Source organism: Balaenoptera borealis (genome assembly GCF_965194805.1).
Source record: "Balaenoptera borealis genome assembly, chromosome: 8".
NCBI lineage: Eukaryota > Metazoa > Chordata > Mammalia > Artiodactyla > Balaenopteridae > Balaenoptera > Balaenoptera borealis.
The window spans coordinates 63964386-63988588 of NC_138865.1; the positions used below are offsets into that span (position 1 = coordinate 63964386).

The window sequence follows — 24203 nt, forward strand, 5'->3', positions numbered from 1 at the left end:
GAGAGATTCTAAGAATTAGGTTGTTTTTTTTTTTAACAAATAAAGCCACAAGTTTATTACCATGTGAGTTTAGAATCCAGTATAGTGAAATAATGCAACAGAGAAAAAATGGCCTAGGGAAGCCTGAAGAATCAGATGTTTTAAATGAAGCAGTACTCGTGTCTGGGTAGAAGAATCAGGAAAACAAAAAAAAGCCCAACTCTTTGATGAAATGATTCTTAAAGGCTGGACGGGAGTTCAACATGTAGGTGATCATAGGAAACTTTCTGGCTAAGAAAAATGCACGGTTTTGTTCAGACAGTTCTGGAGTTTAGGGTATTGGTCGTAAAGAGGTGGAAGTTTAGAGTGGAAAAATGGATTCAGGCAGCATTCCATTTGTGGTGGCCTTTGAATGCTGGTAGAACATTTGTACTTAGTTTGGTCAATAATCGTGAACCACTGAGGGTTTTTAATTTATTTTTGAGCATGGAAGTTACATAATCAAACGTGTGCTTTATTAAAGTTAATTGGGCAGCACAGTGGAGAATGGATTGGGGCCAATAAGAAAAAGATTAGAAGCAGAAGAATATACAAAAATTATTGTACTAGTCCAAAGAAAAATAGCGATGTTTGTATTAGAAAGATGGGTTTTGGTGGTAAGGAGACAAAATGCAACCTTCAAGAATTAATACCAGATAATAACTAACCAAGAATGGTGTTTCTACATTTATAAAACAAGCACGGAATTGAATAGACTATTTAAAGTAATAATACATGTGGGAAATAATAGTTTTTGTTTTGCCTCTTTAAATTTCTGCTGGATCTGTTTAGTGTTACTAGTAACTTTGGAGATGTGGTCAATGAGTTTTGAAAATCAGGACGCGTTGGAATAATATAGGTGATGATATAAGAAAAAAAATGTACAGACAAATGAATGCTCTGCCCATCTAATAGAGTGTACCTAGTTAAAAATGCAAAGTTCAGTATGAAGGATTTTTTCCTACTGAACTGATCAGTTATTTTGACATCTTGTAGGAAACCATGAAAGTTTGTAATTACTCTCATTAAGAATTCTGTGGGAATTCCCTCGTGGTGCAGTGGTTAAGAATCCACCTGCCAATGCAGGGGACACGGGTTCAAGCCCTGGTCCGGGAAGATCCCACATGCCGCGGAGCAACTAAGCCCGCGAACCACAACTACTAAAGCCCACGCGCCTGAGCCCGTGCTCTGCAACAAGAGAAGCCACCGCAATGAGCAGCCCGTGCACCGCAATAAAGAGTAGCCCCGGCTCTCCGCAACTAGAGAAAGCCTGCACGCAGCAACGAAGACCCAATCCAGCCAAAAATAAAAAATAAATAAATTAAAAAAAACAATTCTGTGGAAGTATGAATCCATCCACTCCTGTTCAGATTCTATTATGATTTCTTGTCTGTGACGTTTTGTTGTGTGTTTTAGTGAGGCCTAACTCTTACCAAACTCTCTGTCACTGTACCTTTCAGCACAGGCCCAATAGGAGGGACTCTGAAGGTGACATCTGACCAGCCACAGTGGTATCTATCGTACATCAAGTCATTCAGCAGAAATCTTTTTTTTTTTTTTTTAGGTGTATTTTGGGGTGGTATATATATATATATATTTTAAAATTATTTATTTATTTATTTATTTATGGCTGTGTTGGGTCTTCGTTTCTGTGCGAGGGCTTTCTCTAGTTGCGGCAAGTGGGGGCCACTCTTCATCGCGGTGCGCGGGCCTCTCATTATCGCAGCCTCTCTTGTTGCAGAGCACAGGCTTCAGACGCGCAGGTTCAGTAATTGTGGCTCACGGGCTTAGTTGCTCTGCGGCATGTAGGATCTTCCCAGACCAGGGCTCGAACCCGTGTCCTCTACATTGGCAGGCAGATTCTCAACCACTGCGCCACCAGGGAAGCCCCAGAAATCTTTTGAGATCTGCTTATAGTCTAGCTTCTGTGCTTGTTGATAGTCATATATAAGAGTGTGGAGATGTTCAGAGATTAATAGGGTGTGAATACACACAAAAAATACAGAGAAATAGGAAATAGGAAGAAAAAGAAAAGAATGTGAGACCAGAGGTAGGACAAAGTCATTCTACTTAATGAACTACAGGAAACTTTGTAAAGAAAGTGATGTTTCACATGAAATGAGTAATAATCAATTCATTTCCTCTTTCTCTCTTCCTAGCTCCGTCCTTCCCTTCCTTTACTTTCCCAAATATTTATGGAGTACATACAGTGCTTAAAGCCTTATGATAAGATTTTTTGGCTCCAGTCAGACATGAATCTGCTGTCAAACAACTGAAAAAGAACATTTGCCAAGTATGGACACACCCAGTAGAAATTAAGTGGCATAATGAAGTATAAGATAAATATACAAGTATAAGAGGAAGATAGAGAAAGGTTTGAAAAGTGGCTGAAAAAATAGTCGTCTTGATGTCTTTGCTGTGTTCATAGTCTAGAAAATTGCTCTCAAATGCCTGCGGAAACATCCACAGCTATGCTGCACCTGGGAAGCAAGGTGAAATCTGGTAACTGGGGTCTCGGTCCAGGATACAAGGACTGGTTTGTCACTGGTCATTTATAATTCCCAGTCTGTGAAGAGATATACTCCCTATTACATGGAAATCAATTTGTGGTGTTTCGATTCTGAGTGAGTTTCTCAAAATCATTTTTTGAAACCCTATTTGAAAGACCCTTTACAAATAACTTCATGACTCTGTATGGCTTTCTTGCTAAAACTGTGAAGACAACTTTGTTGGTGGACACAGAAATCTTAATAATGTTGAAAAGCTGCTGTGCTTCGGGTTTTACTTTACCCTTGTGGTTTTGTTCTTTGTTTTTTCTCTCTCTCTAACCATTGAATCTTTTTTTAAATTAATTAATTAATTAATTTTTTGGCTGCGTTGGGTCTTCGTTGCTGTGCACGGGGTTTCTCTAGTTGCAGCGAGCGGGGGCTACTCTTCGTTGCAGCATGCGGGCTTCTCATGGCGGTGGCTTCTCCTGTTGCGGAGCATGGGTTCTAGGTGCGCGGGCTCAGTAGTTGTGGCTTGTGGGCTCTAGAGCGCAGGCTCAGTAGTTGTGGCTCGTGGGCTTAGTTGCTCGGCGCCACGTGGGATCTTCCCGGACCAGGGCTTGAACCTGTGTCCACTGCATTGGCAGGTGGATTCCCAACCACTGTTCCACCACGGAACTCCCTAAGCATTGATTCTTGGAGCACACTCTTTCATTAAGGAGATGTAGCACCCTCCACAGTAGCTGCGTGCAAGACATGGACATCCTGCAGCACGTCCTAGTCTTGAAAGATGAGTCAGCCTTGTGCAAATGAAATATTAAACAAATGCTGCTTTACTTTTCTCTCATTCTCTTAAAACAATACCAACTTTGGCCAGGGAACCAATAATAAAACTGTAGTTTCAAATTTAACTTCATCTCCAGGTTAGGTCCCATGACATTGACATTCTATAGCTATTGAAACCAAGCTTTTCCTCTTTTAAAGAATCTTGTTATCCCTCCCAAGAAATCTCGGTGATTCATTTCCATCCTTGCCCCATTCTTCTGCCATTCAGCAAAAGGGAGCCTGTTCCATGAGTTTCTGGTCTCTGTAAACTTCCTCCTCTATTGAGTGATTAATTACTAGCTTTCTGGTGACTTCTTAATCTTTTTCTGTATTTTATAATGTTCCTTCATTTCAAAATTCTCTAGTGTAAGATACAAACACTAAATGGAATATAAGTAATGGCAATTACTTTCCTCTCTATTCAGCTTTGTCTTTACTATTAAAGGCACCATTTGAAAAATGTATAAAAATCATAAAAGTTTAAAACTTCAAAATAAACACGAGGCAATTAATTTTCTTAGTGAAAACATTAGCATTTAAAGGTTAAAGTGACAAAAAATGTGCTTATTCCTTAACGTTACTAACAAAGTACCCATTTGTATTAGCATGAGTTGTCTTTTTTAAAGATGCTCCAAATATACATAGAGAGGTGGCCTCTGAATATTTAGACACAATAGATTTAAAACAACAGAACCAACCAGATTTATTGTGGGAAATACTGAAATCCACTGCTTCATGTATGAGTTAATGGAACCTCTTGACAAATCACCTGTTAAATTTTAGCTGACAGCTTGTCATATATTAATTATAAATAATTGTAATATACAGCTATCATAATACATGCAACACAAAAAAATAGGAAAGGTAATTAGAGTCTATCCTTTGTTTTCCCCCTTCACTTCTTGCTCACAAGAAAAAAATGACCCAATGTTTCACTTGGGTTGGGATAGTGCCAATGGTTAATGGAATGCCCCACTCTACTAAAGAATTTAATGGGAATATCCATTTGTCACAGTCGCATGCTGTAATCTCCAGTAGCAGAGCCAATGGAAAATAGCATCGTACCATAACGTCCTCTACACTCGGCAGGTGAGGGTGAAAGGCAGCCGCTGAACTGAACAGTCAGGGGAGAGAGCTTGGCTTTTCTAGGCCTGTCTTTAGAGAAAGATGTGGATTTCTTTTAAGAGAACATTGCTGCCTGACAACAATAAGAAACGCAGCCCTGGAGAAAAGAAAGTACATTTCTTTCATATGGAAAAAAGTGGGAATGTTTGCATAGCATGTCTCAAAATCTCTGACCACCTCTTTGTCTACCGGAAGCCCACCTGTTTGTAAAGAGACTTTGGGTAGTGGTATCAGAAAGACCAAGATTAGATGCTCATTTCAGTCACCTCCTAGTTTTGAGTTTGAGCTTTCAAATCTGAGGGATGCGAATAACAGCGCCTAAACTTGCAATGCTACTGGTAGAATCCATAGAACTATATGAGTCCAAAAATTAGCACGGCACCTGAGTTGTCTTCCTTTCTTCTTCACAGTTTAGGTGGAATTATAGTATAGAATAATGACTTTATATGTGTATACTTTGTGTTCTCAAATGAATGAAAATATTGTTTAGTTTAAGGACTGTGTTTTGTATATATTTGTTTTATCTTTCTCATGTGCCAGGTCTGTGTTTGATCAAGAAATATGCTACTAAGAAATGCCGTGTGAATTAAATTTGAAAAACTCTCTCAAACATTTTAACACTTGTAGAGATTAGTATTTAAGTTACTTGAGGATTAAAACCATTGTTATTCCATGTATGCATTTAGCAGCAAATTAATGAAATATATCAGGCGTAGCTAGCACCTATAGGAAGAGGTCTCAGATACTCCTTTCAGCGCCTATAAAACAGTTTACTCTCTTCAGAATACATCATTTGCACCTATGTTGTATTTCTCCATTCTAACTGGATTCAGTACAAACCACTGTAGCCTTCACAAAGAAAATATGATCAGCAACAATTACTGCAGTTCCTTGGTTAATAATTTATAACCAGAATAGAAGTAAAAACACAAGATTTTGAAGTCAAACAGGTGTAGTTTCTAAATTCTAGCTTGGCCACTCACTAGCTATGTCAGCTTGGCCAAATCACTTATCCTGTCTGTCCCTGTTTCCTCACTTATACAATGGAGCTAATGATAGTTAATTAGCAGGGCAGTTGTTAAGATTGGAGGTGAGGCAGAAGCTTTGAAACTTTTTCTTTTAATCACTAGCCACAGGACAAAAACATAAGTTTTATAAAACAATGTTTAATACATATAATGCACTCTCTTTTCTTTCCTACTTTCATTTAAAAAATTGTTCATGACCCACTAGATTCATGACCCAGAAAAGGTCATGATGTGCCTTTTGAAAACCAGTGGGATAGCATGATGTTTAGCACATAATACAAGTGTAACATAAGATTACTGTTATTCTCCTTACATTATTTTCAGCCTTATTTTTAGGATGCTTCACGATAGATGAGTACAAAATCTTTCGAGTACTTCTAGGAATTAACTTCCTTGGATGGGGTCCAAAATAGACTCATACACATCGTATGCTGAATTATGCACTAGAGGGGGTTGTGCTGTAGCAAAGCTTCTGTGTGCTATTCATCAAAGAATGTTAGAGCTGGAAAGGAACTAAGAAAACGTCTAGTACCATTCCTTCATTTTCCTTCATGTAAGTATTTATAGTTTTAAAATATTCTACATTTATTACTCACTGATAAGTTGAAAAACTGGCTTCTTGGATCCAGAACTGGGAGGTAATTAGGAATAGTTGGGGGAGAGGGGACACTGGGTCATGACACCTGGGGTTTTGTTCTCCTTCTGCCACGAAATAGTTGGGTCACCTTAAACTCTCAGGGACTCAGTTTCCTTACTTGTAAAATTAGGTGCTTTCAGCAGATGATTAGCCCACCTCTGATGTTTTTATGACCTCAAAGCTCCAAATGGTAAACTCTCCTAGAGGCTGTAGTAGATGCCACAGGGTGCTGTTTTGTTACAAATCTGATCTGAGTATATTAATGTGTATTGGGCTTCCGTCTTATTCCCACTACAACTCAGATGTACAGAGAAAGCTTGGCTCCTCTACTTGCTCTCTATCACCCTGAATAACGCTGTCTCCTTTGCACAATAATAGCTCAGATTCTCTAGTCACCTCCTTCCACTGCTACTTTTTTCTCTAAGATGTTTGCTTGTAGTGGGACAGGAACATCGAGGACCTCATGGTGTCAGGAAAGTTGGGTCCTTGGGCTTGTGTCATTTATGTATACTGTCCTCTGTCTCCTCTGATTTCGGGGTCCCTTTTCCTCCTACTTGTTGCTCACCTTGGTAACCATCATCACTAAGCTCTCTAGCTAACTTAACTCGCTACCAGTGGGATACTTTGATGCTATTTCTTTTTCGACTAGGCTCCCAGGTAGTAATCAGACTTCCCAGCTGGTATCTTAAATAAGGTCAGAACTGGTCAGATCTTCTTAAATGAGGCAGAGGGATGTGTGTCTTTCCATCAAACACAACAGCAGAGGAAATTCAGGGTTTTTTAAAACTCTCTGTTTGTTCCTCTAACATCCAACTTTGCAAGAGGAAAGTGGGATTCACCAGTTTACGGGGGAGGGTGTGGCAATGAGAAAGCCAAATCAGAATTTACACCTTGAGTGAGAATCACCTGTGCAGAGGCTCAGATTTCTGAATCCATCCTTAGGGCATAAGGAGCAGGTGTTCAGCATACCTTCTCAGCTTTTCAGTTCCTCGTGTTATCAGAAAGTCCTGAAGGCTCGCCCAGGAATAGTTGTCTTCTTGATTTTTACTATGAGGCTAACCATTTTAAAAAAAGAACAAGGAAGAGTCATGCTAAGATGGTCCTCCCCCTCTCCCCTCAAATTGCTGGAAGACTAAACTTCATTTAGAGTGAAGCCTTTCAAAAACATGTGATTTCTTTCTGGAGCACACAGGGGACAGAGGATTACTGACCAATCCTTCAGTGCCTTTCAGGAGCGCAGCATGCAAAGAGTGGGAACAAATGGGCAGCTTGAGACAACAGTCAGGATGGCGAATCATTAGGCTGAATCTAAGGGGTCTGCTTACCTTTGCTCTTACAAAGACTGCCTCGAGCCTGCAGGAATAAGTATTGTGTGTATGTGCTGGCCTGAACACACAATGAGCAAGGGAGGTGGCTGGCTTGACTTTCCTTAACCTTTCTGACCAAGTTTCTGATAAATTTTGGTAGGCCAATTGCCAATGGTGGCTTCCAGCTGCTGACTTTTTCCACGTGCTTGAGATCCTTGAGGAGTAAAGAAGGTTAAAATTTGCCCCTTTAGCTAACAATCCACATAGTGTGTTCTGTAGATGAAGCTTGTGTAGCCCAACAACTGTCTAGGGAGAGGGTTCTGTGGTGTCCTACAGACAAGCTGGGGAGCACTGCATTTTCAACATCATAAAAGCAAGTGGCATGGAAACAAAACAAGAGTTATTACACTACGAGTGATTCCATAGTTCCCTTTCTTCCTCTCTGATTGCAAAGTGGATCCACCAAACATCCCTGAATGAGGCTACCGAGGTGAACTGGGGCAGTGGACGTAGACCGTGTCTCATCAACACGCTCCTTATATTTTTATCGCTGCTTTGAATGGGGTGCAACCGGCATCTTTCCTCCCGTGTGCCAGGACCCGGAGCAGGCAGCACCCGGGTGTGCAGCTCTTAGGAGATGAGTGAATTGGTTAGAGGGGGGTCTTTTCTGTCCTGGTGGATAGATGCTGGGGAGTGACGTCACCCAGCCCCCTCCTCTGCAAGTGTGTGTGTGTGTGTGTGTGTGTAAGTGAGTGAGTATATGTGTGTGGGTTGCGCGCCTCCTTCTCGCAGCTCTCCTGCCTCCTTCCTTCGCCCGTCCAGCTCTCTGGCCCTTTCAGTGGGTCAGGGGTCCAGACTGAGGGATTCGCCAGCGGGCCTGGCTCTCCCCTCGCCCGGGCGCACCCACACTCCCACTCTCGCGCCGGCAAAGTGCACGCACAATCCCTCAGCGCCGGGGCACCGCGATTCCGTGGGATCCCCAGCACGTTACGAGGATTTTCGAAATCAGTCAGACAAGGAAACAAAGAGAGGAGCTTTTCCAATCACTTTCCTGAGATTTTTTCATTTAATTTCCCCATCAAACCACCTCGCCCTCAACCGTAACCAGCGGGTTCACGCCAGGGCTGAGGACTGGGCTGGCCTGGCCATCCCTCGTCCCGGCCCCTGACTCCGCGCGGGCCGGTCTCCGGGCGTCGCCTCGCCCCCTCTCCCCGCCTCCCCACTCCCCCCGCCGGCCTCAGTTTCTGGTTACCTCTCGTGTGCGCTTCACTTTGGGGGGGAAGAAGAGAAGAAGGGGAGGGAGGCGCTGAGGGGGGCAGTCGAGTTGCTATTTGTGGCCAAAGAATCCTCTTTAAAAGCAGCAGCAGCAGGAAGGAGGAAACAGGAGAGGCGGAGGGAGGAGAAGTTACGCGGCCCCGGACCCCCCAGCCGCGAGCGGCGGAGCGTCGAGGAGCGGGAGGAGGAGGAGGAGGAGACACACAGCGGCGGCGGCGGCGGCAGCCGGAGAAGCCAGCGCAGGGCGAGCGGGAGGAGCGGGAGGAGGAGAAACAGCCGCGGAAGCCGCGGGCTCAGAAGGGCCAGGAGGACGGCCCGGGAAGAGGAGGAGGAGGAGGCGGAGGAGGCGGAGGAGGAGAAGGGGGTAGGGGTGGAGGGAGGGCGGGGGGACGCGCTCCTTTGGATGCTGGATTTCGGGGTTTTGGACTCACTCGCTGACTCTCCTTCACTTCCTCGCTCTGGACTGGGCTGGCCGCGCGAGGACCGGGCGGCGGCAGCCACTGGGGGGATTCCCGCGGCGGGGGCCGCAGCTGCACGGGATTCAGTCGGCCGCCCGGACTCCGGCGGCTCGGGCAGGCGTGGGCTGCGCGGCCGTGGAGGGGCGTGAAGGCGCTGGAGCAAAGTGCTGGTGGCGGCGCGGGAGGCGGTGGCGGAGGCTGCCCGGAGCCAACATGACCAGGTGAGTCCCCCGAGCTGACCCGGTCCGCCCCCCTGAGTCCTCCCGGGTCTGCGTCCTCCGGGGTCTGCGTCCTCCGGAGTCTGCGTCCGCGGCTCGCCCGGAGCCCGGCTCCCGCAGCCCGCAGGTCAGGGGCCGGAGCTGCACACTCCGGCGTCCGCGAGCCCGGCGCCCCGGCACCGGAGCGCACAGTTTGCTCTTCGGAACCTCCTTGGGCAGAGGTCCTCCCCTGCGCGGTTCGCTTCTCGCTTGAAGCCTCAGACCAGGGAGAGTGGCAGTTCTAGAGAATGAGGGTGTTTGAATCTGTATATTTGTGCGATCTCCGCTTTCTCCTCCTGGGGTGGGCGTAGTATTGGGGAAATGGTGGAGCGGCGGGGCACTACGACCCTACCCAGGGATTCTGCCGCTGCAGTTTTTTTTTTTTTTAAGAGGCAATGATTACTGATTTAAGGAGGGCTGGTTTTGGTGATTTCTTTCTTTCCTCTGAACTAGTGGGGAGAAGGAGAAATAGCAGGAGTCAAAGTCTACGCGGCTGCCATAGAGGAGGGGGATTGTTTTGGAGACCTTTCCGTGGCAGAATCAAAGCTCGTAGTTCTGCCACGGGAATCTGCTGTTCTTACACGCTCATTCCGTAGGGAAGGGAACGAAGAATTTATCATGAAAACTCCAAGTTGTAGGAAACAATTTAAAAAGAAAGCCAAGAACAAACTAAACGTTCTTTGCTTTCCTGTCGATTTATTGTAGCTTTCACATTGGCGTGTAGAAAACTTGGATTGTGTATCTGTGAGGTTGATTATCATTTAGAAGCATTAACAAATTAAGTCAGTTTTCTTATGCTTCAAAAAAAAACAAAAAACAAAAAAAGCTTGGACACTGTGTGCGCTTGGCTTTCATTAATTGGGTGCTCCAGTATTGTGAATAGTAGGTCCATTCTCCAAAACCTGGGCTATCACAGATTCACTTGTATTGTTTCCAGCCTGCTTCCCAGTACACGACTTGCCTAATGTCTCCTCTGTTTTCTAAAATTCTTAGAGCAATCCCCCAGACCAACCTACAGTTTGTGCCTTAAGCCTACAGGGAGATTCCTGAGGGATCGGTGCCCTGTATTTTCTCTTAAACTTTTTTTTTTTCTTTTTTTCCCCCCTTGTCATGCCCACAGTCATAGTACCATTGACTTAGAGCATAGCACATATATTTCGAGCCTCTCAGAGACTAGTAACTGCTTGTGACTTGAGATAGATTTTCTGTTGGACTTCCAGTGCTTCAAACGTGGACCTTTCCCTTTGGTGTGCTTTTTCCAACCATCCTGTAGCACACATATGGGGTGTTAGTCCAACCATTGATACTTCTGACCATTTTGGCAGTTCTATCACTGTTTCAAAGTGTACACATCCACCACTCAACTTGAGTAAAACCAGGGTGATGTACTGCCAAGACTTGAAATATTCTGTATTAAAGGAATATTTAGATATACCAACTTAAAGACCATACCATGTTGTTAGTATGATGATATCCAGGACAAAGCTTAATAAATATTGTACTTATTTAGAAAACATTCTGTTACATGCCACAGATAGATGTTATTTTGTTAGCTTAGCAAAGAGAGAATAAAATTTCAGTGCTCAATGTCCGAATGCTTGAAACAGACATCCTAAATGGACAATACAAAGAAAATTTTCCTACCTCCCACCTCCCATAATTATGTACTGTACTTTGCTTTTCAATGGAGCTAGCAATTCTGTGACAGATTTCTTAAATTCATCTTCATGCTATCAGCTATTATTGTACTTTCAAAGTGTGAAATTGACAAGCTGGTCAGTTTCATGAATTCAGCTGTCAGATTGTGTCCAGTTAAAAACTGCTAAAAGCTGTAAATGTGCCTGCCTAGAATTTTCTTTTTTAAAGGAAAGACAGCTAGGGGATGAGGATTAAAGGGTGTTATTAATTGTAGATCTTTGTAAATAGGTGCACTCTAATGTAAGTTTTATCACTGGCTGTTGTTCAGAAGCACATTTATTTTAGATTTCTACTGTTTTAAAAGTGGCATTCAGTTTGTATCTATATTTCATTTTAAATAGTGAGCACTTTACATAGAAATAATCTGTTCTTACAGCCCGAAGTAATAATAGTAAAATAGAAATAAGATTCAAAGAGGAAAAGTGTCTCTTGAATATATTTTAATGTATATGAGTAATATATTACTTTTGTAATGGCACGTGAAGAGGTGGATGAATTAAATATTTTACTGTGGAGGTTATGTAACACAAATTCTTCTTAGACCAGTGCAGTTGTAGTTACTAAAGTAGTGAAATACAGTGCTCTATTTTAATATATATGTATTTCAGTGGATAATCATAAAAGCAAAACTACTTAAAGTATTAAATACAATGATTTGATTTGTCTTTTAAGATTGACATTCATTTACAGCCAGAATATCTCAAAGTCGAGAACTAAGAATCGGAATCCCCTCATCTGCTGCTATTTGCTAAGCCACTAGGGGCCTGTATAACTGTTCTTATATCCAGGAGGTACCCTGGTATGGCATATGCAAACCCTTCCTAGAGAGACATTTAAAAAGTATCAGGTAGGCAGTCCCCTAAGTTTTTGTTTTGTCTTTTTAACCTATTAACTCATGCTGATGTTAGTCATAGACATTGACCGAAGGGTTTTTCAAGAACGTGGTTTAGAGCTTACACTACGGCGGTACAAGGATGACTTTTCACAGAGTGTGCAACATAGGAGAGGTATTTGTGCAAATTCATATGTGATCCCAGTTTCTCAGTGTATGTCAAGGATAACTGATAAGGATGCTATTTGCATAACGTAAGGTTAAAAAAGAAAGGAAGCAGAATTACTTTAAGGAATGCGTAGTCATAGATTGATGGTGTGATTAAACTAGCTTTGTGAGTGCTGTGCAAGTTGTGTGGAACGAGAATCTGAGGCTGTGACTACAGTTTAGTCAGCACTTGAGGGACCCGCACTGAAGATGCACTATACGTTTTTAAGTGTCAGTTTCACAAATTTGAAATCAACCAGCTGTGGCAATCTTGATAGACATTAGGCAATAAGGTCAAGTATACTTACACTGTTCTTTTGTTGATTTTCAGTTTTTCAAACTGACAAGGGTAACTATTTGTAAAAGAGCACCCTGTAAGTATTTGCATATTGGATTTCCTTCAGCCCAAACTTGATTTATCAAGCCATTGAACATTTCTAGTTTTAAAAGGATTCTATGGATAAATAAGAATTCATTAACACAGTCACGTACTAAAAGTGCCATTTCAGGAGTGATGGATTTCTCAAGGTGGTTTTGCTTTAAAACTACCCTTCTCTAGTTTCAGTGTGTATTTGTGGGTAGTCTGAGAGTTGAAGTATGCGTATGCTCTAATTTATGATCCTGAGAGCATCAAACTTTTAGGCTCACATCTTTAAATGTATACATTTAACCTTTGGTCATGGGTGCCCTTTTAATTCCCAGAAGTTTCTGGGAATCTGGAAAATAAACTTTACCTTTAATGTAATATATTCAACTTAGCGGCCACAAAATATTCTTTTAGCATTAGTTTTATAAGCACAGATGTATGAAGTGCTAAATAAGAAAGATTAAGTGTTCGGTTTTCCAGAGTATTCAAAGAATGTATTATTTGTTCCTATTTTCTTAAAGGGAGAGTAGTTTTTGGTTGGAAAGGTTAGTTTGAATAAATGAGTTATATTTTAAGCGAGGCCTACTCTGAGTGTGTTTTTGCCTTATGGAGTTATTTTTCTTTTCTTTGTACTGTTTGGTTTCTTTGAAAAAATCTTTTAAGAAAACTACTTACTTGTGATGGCACAAAGGCAACTTGCAGCCGCAAGCAAAGTCAGTGTTTAAAAACATTTCTTTTTATATTATCAATGATTTGCCAAGAGCAAAGAGAAGAGTTGTTCTTTCTGTGAACTACAAGGTTGAGGATTCCTATATAACACATCAACAGAAGAAAGCTGATAATGTGGAAGAAGATTGCTTAGGAGGGATTTATCAGTAAATTTCATTGCAACAAACAGCCCTTGTTTACACTTCTCTAATTTCATAGCACAGTGACATTTCCACCAAAGGACAGGTTTGTTTGGGGATATGTTTTCTATATGGATAATATCATTTGCTTCTAATTAGTAGTTGGTAACACTTATTAAAATGTCATGCTTGGCTTGCATTTGTTTTGACAATTAAAGCGTCCAAATTCTCCCACCCCCATTTTAAAAATAAAAATGTGTTTCAGCTCTCCACAATCAAACCCTTAAGAGAGATAGCTAAAAGAATAAATGGCTTGTGCTTACTGATTGTTCATTATATGAAATTGTAGCCTCAGATGTAAAAGTTCAGCATTTTCTTTACGTCATAAGTCTTGGGGAGGTCAAAGAGCGAATGCTTATACGTTATAGAAGTCTCTGACCTAATGTAACCTCGATAATAGAGTCATGACAATGGTGTGAGACTGAAGCATCAATGAAATAGAATTCTTAAAAATGTAACTCACAAAATTACATTTCAGGCCCATGCCCCTCGTTTCCCCTTTAATAAATCACCCATTTGCTTTTATGTAATCAACAGTTTGCATTTTCTTCTCAACATTTTATTTATAAAATATTTTTAAGGCAAAGTAATTTAAGTGTTGTCTCCAGTTATACTGTCACACTCCTCAAAGCAACTTGTTGCGAAAAAAGAATAAAATTGCCTGCAATGTCCCACCTCCTCCCTCTCAAAGTAATGCATTCAGTATCTTTCTGTTCATTGTTTTCTATTTGATGCTGATGTATTTAATAGGGTCATATCAATGTTTGTCAGTTACTCTATAGTTTTTTTTTTTTTACATTACAAGAAACAAAGAGCAAAACTGAACTTTTTCTTGGCTTTTCAACCTCTGCTGTTCCGCAGATCAAATCCCTGTATGTCATAGATCAGCAAATTAAATGAAAGAGATGACAATTTAGAAAGCTAAGACAGCTGATTCTGTCCTTAAGCCAGCACATCAGGTGTACCCATAGACACACAGTATTGAGACAACTTGAATAGTCCTAGCTTTCCACCTGCAGCAGGCAAGCTTTGCTTTCCTTTGCAAATGGCTGCTCTTAGGTGGCAGGCTCCCCTTGGGCTTCTTCAGCACTTACAACAAAATATAAGAGCAAAAGCAGCCATCTGAAGCTCATCTTTCTCCTAGTTCTTTGAATTCACTGACCAGAAACACGACTTAGCTTTGACATTCAGATAACAATGTCAGGAGCGTTGTGACCTTTAACATATTGTTATTTACTGGCTTTAACCATCCTAACTCTGTCAGTTTCATGAGATTGATTGAGTTTATAAACTCTTAGTTGTCTTTTTTTCAACAGCCCTCAAGCTATAGCTTGATTTTTGGACATTCTTTAATGTAGCACTAGCTAACTAAATTCAGATTTGTGAATTGCATTTAGAAAATTATGCTTCTCAGTATTGCTTTGGGATTAGGAGATAGTGTACTTTCAAATATATGAAATGATCATCTCACTGGGTCACAAGTAACAAGTGACTTCTTTTTTTAAGCTTCAGTAAATGGACTCCCTTTATTAACAAAAAGGTTTATATTAGTACTGATTTTATAAATAATTGAAAATCAGTTATTGTTTAATCTTATTTAAGCGTAGGTATATAGTGTATATAAAGATAATGCTAAAGGTTGCAAAATCTTGACCAGCTTCTTTCCTTCCTTTTTTTTTTTTTTTTCTTGGTGACAGTGAAAAGAACATGAATTTGATGCAAGAAAAACTGAATTTATACCTTAGTTTTGTCACTTATTATCTGTGGGATCTTGGGAGAAATTATATAACATCTTAGGGTCTTGTTTCACCATCTGTAACATGGAGAAAATAGCCATAGAGGTGATGAAGATCCAATTAGATAAGGATTTGTCTTATTTTGTATTTTTTAAATTAAAAAATTCCTGGATGTAGGAATGACGTAACAGACATGCTATATTCAATGATGCTGGTTTGTATGATAGTGTTCTACTATCTTTAGCTATCTGCTATAAATTATTGCTACCTGATTTAAAAATTAAGCCTTGTTGGATATGGGTGTTTGGTGTACATTTTCCCTATGTGCACTCTGTTGTGTACATGGTATAATTACTACAGATGCTGGAACTACCTTTTCCTGTCCAGCACGTTTTTTGAAGTCTGTACACATCAGTATGCCATAGAACGCTGTTTATCTCAGAAAGCTTTTAAGGGAAAAGCTAGAAATGATTTTACCTACAATGTACAAAGAGAGCATTTTGCTTAAAAGTCAAAAATGTATTAATAGATTCCTGATGATATTTGATGTTGAGCTGCAGTCTAGGGGAAGAAATGTTTAGAAAAGCAGTTAATTAAAATACTGAACCAACAGAATTGCCTTTTTTTTTTTTTTTTTTTAATGGTAGTGCATCTTAGAAAGCTCTTTAGCTCTTTGCCCAGCGCAGCTGTCCTTCCATGAAAGATCAGGTTTCAAGAGCAATGATGGATGGTGGGTGCCTGTAGCCAGTTGTGGGGTTTGCTCCGAGGTCAAATGTATTGATGGAGGATAGGAATTTACTGCCTTCTGTCTCTCCCTAAGATCCGCCAGTACAATTTCACAGAGAAAAATTAGACTAGACACATCAAATGCTGATCCAGTGTTCCATTACGGGCCAAAAAACATTTGTTTTCAAAGTTTAAAATAATTTTTTCCTCCATCCCCCTTCCACCCCAATTGAAGGGACACATCGTACACACGCTAACGGTTTCTTACTGTACAAGTAGACTGCTGGCTCCCTGCAAAAACATATTTGAACTACTTGTAATAGTAACTTAATCGAAATATTGTTAAAGGATTTTAAGAGAGAAACAAAATAAGTCTACTAGTTTTGACTTTTCTGGTTGAAATAATTCAGTATGTGATTTTTAGATACATGGTTTTATATCTTTAGTTATAAATTCTATCTTATATCTTAATTTATATCTTAATTTAAATGGAATGTTTGGCCAATTGGTAATAATCTATTAGAAACGTCTTAAATATTCTAAATCCGTTTACTGGCTAAGTAGTGATTTTCACATTTTTCTTGGGTGGGAAAGGAGGGAATTATAATATTTTACTGGAGGGATAAATTTTGGGGAACATCTTCCATTGGAAATATCTCATGGATGGAAGTTCTCTCTGAGTCCCTTCTTTGAGCCTCACTTTCTTCATCAACATTGTTTCCCCTTCATTTGATATTTTGGCCTTTGGTCTCCATCTCCATTCTAAACTCTCATTGTTGTTTTATATATGGGCCTCTTCAGGTCACTGTCTGTACTCTTTAATGGGATATTCCTGTCTACTTCTCATAGAAGCAATACTTATTTCTGCATAGATGACTCTCAAAATAAATTTTCTAACTTCTCTCTGGAGTTCCAGATCTGAATTTTTTTCCGGCTTGTTAGATAGTTGAGAAATAGAAGGCTCTCCTGTATCCCACATTCTGCATTTTATAAACTTAAAATATAATCTTTCACCCATACTTTTGTCTACTTTTTTCTTGGTACCTCATTTTCTCCTTTCTCCTTTTCAATTCTTCCTAAAAACTTTTGCTTTCTGAAATACAAGGCTTTTCAATTCTGCCTACTCAAGTGCTAAATTCCCAGCACAGCAGTCAAAGCCCTTTGCAGGCTAATCCTAACTTGTGTGTCCAGCCTCTGCTCTCAGCGTAGCCCCAGGTGCTCTGTCCTGCTGCAGTATCAGAGCCCCTGCCCTAAGGGAGAAGACTCTGCCCTCGGGCGCCTCTTTGGTTCTACCAACTCTCGGTTCTTGGAATCCCCTTTCTCTCCTTGCAGGCTGTCCTAATTTGCATCCATTGAAATCCTCCTAATTAGTCTCTCATTTTCTCATTCTCAACTCAAGTGCTCTATGCTCTTTTCTTTGAATTTACTTTGAGTTGAATTTAATTGAAATCATGAACATGAAGAATAATTATTCAGTTGAAATCTCTGATGATGCTCAGGACATCGAGATAGGGTGGAAAACAAATTTCTTTTAATTTTCTTTGTATTGGAAGTACAGTAATAGTGGTTGACGTGTACAGTTGTAATTGTGATGGTTGCTAACATTTACTGAGCACGTACTATGTGCGAGGCATTCAGCATAGCACTTTACTTTCACTGTCATTTTTAATCTCGAAAACAACGCTATGTAAGTCATATGCTTTTTATTATCTCCAGTTTAAAAGCTGATTCATAGAGAGGTTAAGTATTTGCCCACGGTTGCATAGCTAGATATAATAAAGATGGAGCTTAAAGCCAAGATTTTAAGTTATGATCCCAACTTTTATCCACTCCACTCTTAACCCCTCAATATATTCTTGTGTCTGACATGAATTTTTAAAAAATTTATTTCACATGTACCAGTCGCGTATACACCATGATACAGGGCTTTCTTAACCCAAATTCAGGAAGAATCTTAAAAATTATGTAGGTTTTCCCCCTATCGTTTCTGAAGAATCTTTTCTGTTTCTTTCTCTGCCTGGGACTGGAGGAATTTAATTTTTTTTTTTTTTTTAAACTTAAGCAGTTTAGTTTGGACTGGGTGACCTTTTTTTTTTTTTTTTTTTTTTTTTTTTTGGCAGTTGCCTTTCAGCTCTAAAATTATATGCTTTTCAGGCCAGTGACACAACTGCCTGAGCCCTGGGGTTAGTCCTGGAACAGAAGTGGTTAAATTAAATATTTCCACCAAGAATAGGTTTTTAAAAATCACAAAGGCTGGCATTTTCATAGCTGCCCAACAGGTAGGGAATCAAAAGCATTTTTACAAAGAGAACTATAGATCCAGCAGAGATATCTGAAGAGCAGCCTCCCATCAAAGAAATGAAATTATGCCAAGTGACTGATATGTATGTGTTCTATTTATTGGCTGCCTGCCCTGCACAACTGTATCTGGGAAATTTTGTCAATTATACTGTCTTCTAAAATACTCTTATTTTCGCTGCTCACATGTTCATTTCATTATCAATAACAGATGGATGATTCGATAAGTTTTTTTTCCACTTAACCCATTTTTATAAAAGTTTAGCTTTTTTTTTTTGGTCAGGCTACAGAGACCTATTTCTGATTAATTATCGTCTTATAAATAATACAAGAAAGGATATTACATTTGTTTGATGATTTGGAAAATTATTTTTTCTCTGACAACAAAGCACCCTGAAGTTTTAAATCAGACATGGTACATAAAATAAAGTTACATGGAAAATGCTTTGGTCTTTTATGGCTCTTACTGTGTGTTAACAATTAAGTCTTCTTTGCCCAGGTTTCTAAAATGCTTCTCACATGCATGCACTGTCCTATTTAGTCATGTTTTCCTGTGGGTTAATCTATAAACAAAACCTGCTAGGAGCCTGGAGTGGCGTGTACTACCTTCTTTGGGTGGTGTGTAGTGAGGGTTCTTCCATAATTAGGTTCTTAATAAATGCTTTTTGATGATAATAGTTATAAATTAAGAATGACAAGTTCAATAAATATTGTTAGGCATATTCAGCTATTACTTTAAGAAATGATTGGCTAAGTGCAATAGAATTGAATCGGATTTTTACTCTTGCCCAGATTCAACTTGAAACTGATCTCTTTTTATCAAAAAAACTAGGAAATATACCATTTAAATCTTGATTTTAAATTCATCATTTAAAATCTGTTTTCTCTAAATAATCTCTTGTTATTCCAGTAGACCAAAAGAAATATTAACTTTCTTTCAACCAAATTATCCACTACCTTTTAATATGTGAGCTGGCATCTGTTGGCAAGACCCTCATCGTCTTTTGCCTGGATTGCAGCCTCTCTGTGTTTAGTTGGGAACTCTGTATAGTTGCTTTGGTGCTCTGTAGCCGGGCTGATCATTAAGAAACTCAAATCTGTTTACGTCATCCTTCTTCAAACATTCCAGTGGCTCTTCCTTCCACTCTATGTAAAGGATGAAATACTCAGCAGAGGTCACCTGGGCCTTGATGTCTTTCTCCCTGCCTTGTCTCTTGCCACCTTGCCATTCTCATAATGGTTTTCTCTATTTCCCTTCTGCTGCCGTCAACACACATACATTCCAGCCATACTAAAGTATTTGATATTTCCCTGATGCACTACTTTGACCCTTTGGTGTATAATTCTGAGTATGCTTTCTCCCTTTCCTGGAAATTCCCTTCCCCTTCCATTTTTGCCTGATTCCCCTCTTCCTTCAGGTCTTAGCAGAGCTGACAGCTCTTCCAGGAAGTCTTCCCATCCTGCCAAGCCTGGATACGCTTTCTTTATGCACTAGAAGAGACCCAAATACATTTTACATAGAGCGTCCATAACACTGCATTGTTAACTGCTTATTTATGGTCTGATTCATTACAAATACCTCAAAGCCAAGACCCAAATCTTTTCCCCAGTGGTATTTCTAATGCCTAACCCATGGCTTGGCTCAGTGTCCTAGTAACATTGGCCCATTGTTGTTGAGTAATTTGTGAACAAATCCGTGTGCCCAGAAAAATCAGAGGTTATTTAGTTCATAGCCCAGATCTTAAAACCCGTATGTTTAATATTTAACTCCACAATTTATGACAGTATTGTCAGTTGCTCTTGAGTAATTTTATTTTACTTGAGCTAAGTTCCACTTACCTAGTTCCCTACCAAACCAAGACAAAACCAAATCTGTGTATGCTGTGTATATCTTCTCATATGCCACTAGACAGGACAAATCTGCCTTTACATCTGGCTGTGGTAGGAATTCCCAGATGCACTTAATTCTGACACATGGTCATTATTGAACCAAAAGCCATTGCCTGGCATGATTATAGCTCGTATTTGTTTTCTTTTTAAGGGGCCTTATCCAGGCTGCCAAATGTACAACAGGTGCCTTAGTTTTATACTTGCCAATCTGTTGTTATTCAAATGACCGCCCTAACAGAGACTAATGGTATCTAATAAAATTGATCTCAGTTCTGGCAAGCCAGGCTTAGGACAGCAGGGGCAGTAGGAACTGCGGTGTGGAAATATGCTGGTGCTGAATGCTCCTGGTGAAGCATACATTTTTTAGAAGGTGGCATATGGCTCACACGTAGGCCCCTTGTTTATGTTGAGCCATGGAAATTTTCCGCAGCCCAGTATTATTTGAACGCTAGGATTTGCAACCTCTAATCTTACTTTAGATGGACTCCCTGGGTGGCATGGGGACAGGACTAGCTGTGCCAGCTTATCAGTGAATGGCTGTGCCATCTCTGTAAGGCACAGCCAGGCAATCATTTTTGGCCAAACAGCTGGCTTGTATGACCGCTTGTATTTCCTGTCATCAGAAATTTACCTCACTGATTTCATAAGGCCCTGTGAAGACTTCAGTATTAACAGAGATAGCTAGGAGAGGAGTACTTCAACTTGCAAATAGGAGCTAATGTTTGGACACTTGCATTCAAAGAGTGTGTATGATTTTGTGGGGTTTTTTCATGCTTTATAGGAAGCTGGCCTAAGGAGACCTTTGTCACCAAAGGAAGTAACTTCTTGACAACTGGCCATCAGAACTCAAAAGTCTAAGGGCTGATAAATGTTAGAACCAGGTTTTACAGGGATATGAAATTGCATTTTTTTTCTGTAAGGATCTTAGAAACCTCATTTTCTTCACTTACTTACCTGCTCTCCCATTTATGCATTTATTCTTTAGAGCACCATACATTAATCTTTCCACAGTGCCTTGCACTTATTCCCATAAATGCAAGGCACTGTGGGAATGTAAGGATGAGCTTGCACTGACAAACAGGCAGAGATCTATCTGGATTCTTAAGATTTTGGAAAATTCATGCTAGCATAATGTCCTTTTCCAATTGGAGAGCTTTATATTGTCATGTGGAAAAAAGCTACTCAAATTGCACCATGATAAGAAGGCTTACAGGTTTCACTAAATGAATAACCACTACTAGAATAAGAGTCACTGGTTAGAGCCTTAACTGCCTAGCCATACTTCACTTGGCTCCACAGTTAATTGAGCTTAACTAATTTCCTGTGACCTAGCATATAGAGTAGTTCTTAGGTTAGGATTTGGCTATTATTGGACCATCTTTTTGTATTATTTATACCCATCCTACTTGAAAAAGGATTTGTGGCAGCTATTAAATCATATGCTTCATTATCCTTAATACATCACCTTGGTAGAGCAGACAATGGATTATTGTACAGATGGTTAGTTTCTATGAATTTTTTTTTAAAAAATATGCATCTTCTTAGCCTCATTCTAGATGATATTTTATTTCAAAGCATTTAAAAAATGATAGAGCCCTTTAAGGAGTATAGCAAACTACTCACTTAGTGATGATTGTTTGTACTAAAAAAAATAGACTAAGTAAAAGTAATATAAACGTGGAGAACATTTTTAAATAAATGTTTTTGAAAGGTCTGCTACCATTTCTGATTGTGTAAGTTTTTCAAGATAGTTTTTATCATATAGAAGAAAAGATGAACAATGATGTAGTAGGATTTTCCAGTAGTAACGTTCTTTGCAACTAGAATTGAGAAAAATAATGAAATAAGCAAATAGATAAAAGCTAACATCCACAAGCCTACATGAACATGGTATCACTTATAGGTGAAGGAGAAATAAATTATCTTGTAGATATTTTAAGCATAGGACTCCTTTTCCTTTTGGATTTTTTAGGTACCAGAGTGACACATTACATTATGTTTCCATATCTCTCAATGAAAACTAAACACATTTCTGTCTGTAAAATGGACCATATTAGCCTCTTTGTCATAGGGATAACCATTTCTCACAGAGCGAGAGGGAGATCTTCCAAAGGTGGTAGAAAGGATGTTAGATTAAACTTTGTGTTGAGGAGACTAGACTGTCCCAGCTAGCCCTTCCACCTTGGTCTCCAGAACCCAAGTCCATTCCTTTTTGTACTGAACACTGTCCCAGAAATGGAGTTCTGGCTGATGCATTGCTGGTTCTCAGATGATGGAAGTTTCCTCATCAGACAGCATCTGCTTTGATGAGGAGTTTACTGCATTTTCTCAAACAAGACTCAAGGGAAGAACAAGAGACAGATCTTTATCCTGTTTTATTTTTACCATAAGAAACCAAGTCTCTGTATTATTTAAATTAAATGTAATTATGAACTCAGTTGTACTAGCTATATTTCAAGTGGTCAATAACCACGAGTGGCACAGGGCTGTCATATGGGACAGCACAGACATAGAACAGTTCTGTTGTTGCACAAAGCTAGATTGGACAACACTGGTCTCCCTGATGGTTCTGAGATATTATTTGATATTTTCAAGGTCACACATGTAGTAAAATATAGACCATTTACATACTGAGACTACCCACTGATCTTACTAGCAAAGAATCTACCTGTCAGATGTAAGTGAAAGATGTATCTCAGAAATACATCCTCAAGGAAAGTGAATTGATAGCTGATTCTGTGCTTTTTGTCTAATGACAAATAATGCATACTGTTTGATTTTGTACCTGCCCAATACGGAGAAATACTCTTCTATGGAAGGCAAATATGGAAACAAATTGAGTTTTAGCTGTTCTACCACATCTCCTCTCAGATTTCTTCAGTGAGTCTTTTCTGTTGTTTTCCAAGTGATTTCTGTCAGTCTTCAGTCATTTTTCACTGCAGAGCTGTATGTGAAGGTTTAAGGAGTGGTGAAAACAGGGCTCAATAGGGTGATCATATAATTAACATCCAAACAGGATGCTGTGAGAGTGAACGGGGATGCTCTTAATGGGACAACTGGTTTAGACCCGGCTGTTGTCAGCAAACCTGTAGGTCTGATGTCTTAAAGCTTCCTATGCAGAGCAGAGCAAATGTGTGTCTTTGTTAGGACGGCCAGACTCGGTAGGAGGGAGGCCTGAAGGAAATCCTGGGGATTCAAAAGCATTACCTAGCCTCCTCTTGCCATCTTTCCTACTGTCCTGCTTTATTACAACGCTCTGGAATTTTGTCAGGGATCAAACCAATCTAATGTCACTTGTAATTAACACTGACAAGCACGTATCAGAACATGTTAGAAGTCATTGAAAGAAATGTGGAGGCGGATGAGGACCTCCAGACTCACCCCTGCCAATCCAGCAGGGATGAGAGGCAGAGCAATAGAGACAAAACTAAGAGAGTACTTCAACCGCCCCCCTCCCACCTCTCCACACCCTCCGTGAGGCTGAGGCAAGGGTTAAAGGCACAACTTCAGGTTTCTGTAGAGGTGTAATAGAACAGCCAGGGAAAGGAGGAGGGATGAAATGTTAAAGTACTTTGTAACAGTTTCTGGAAACAGAGCCCCACTTTCTCTTAACTGGCTTCTCTTTTGGTCACAGAACCTGAGGTGATTGTTTCCAAATGCCTTTCTCTTTTCCTTTTGCATCATGAGTTCCTGTCACCTCCCACAGGGAGCACCATGGGTCTGGTATTTTTAGTTGCAGCATTTGCATTTTATAGATAGCTTTGTTTTTTTTTTTTTTGTTTTTGTTCTTTTTTTTTTTTCTTGCATTGTAACTATAGCTATAGCAAGGAATTGTTTTGTTTTCAATATGCTTTAGAAAGTATGTAGCAACAGTTAGGTGTAGTTTTTTGTGTGGTTCTTAATCAGTTCTGAGACTCTCTTTGTCCCCATGTACCTCCAGCTTTATAATCAAAACGAACAAAAACAGGTTTTTGAGGGATAAGGGTTTTTAAAGACAATCGGTTAAGAATACAATCAATTGTGTATTAGGCAATGCTCGCAGCTTTGAAAAAGCTACAAAGGTCTCTGTCAGGGGCAAGGGATTGTACATACACAGTGCTGAGGGTGTTTTGGTCTGTACTAAAT

At 40.1% G+C, this 24203-nt stretch overlaps 2 protein-coding genes across 7 annotated transcripts in view; one reads left to right on the forward strand and one right to left on the reverse strand.

The window, feature by feature from the left end:
- The window catches only part of PTPRD (protein tyrosine phosphatase receptor type D), a 2142992-nt gene that overhangs the window by 1607518 nt on the left and 511271 nt on the right, over window positions 1–24203 (forward strand). For 3 of the 6 annotated variants that reach the window (XM_082404327.1, XM_082404328.1, XM_082404329.1), the window contains exon 1: window positions 9117–9380. The exons of 1 other annotated variant lie outside the window; for it this stretch is intronic. The gene's annotated coding sequence lies outside the window, so the exon portion shown is untranslated. Of the gene's footprint in view, window positions 1–9115; window positions 9381–24203 lie in introns of those variants that run through there. 2 more of the 6 variants (XM_082404326.1, XM_082404330.1) reach the window with 2 other exon arrangements.
- LOC309632791 (uncharacterized protein) lies at window positions 1915–10005 on the reverse strand (the record flags this gene model as incomplete). The annotated part of the gene is made up of 3 exons (XM_082400630.1): window positions 1915–7174; window positions 8679–9488; window positions 9998–10005. The coding sequence occupies 2 exons, from the start codon at window positions 10003–10005 to the stop codon at window positions 8693–8695; spliced, it is 804 nt and encodes a 267-aa protein (XP_082256756.1). The 3' UTR covers window positions 1915–7174; window positions 8679–8692.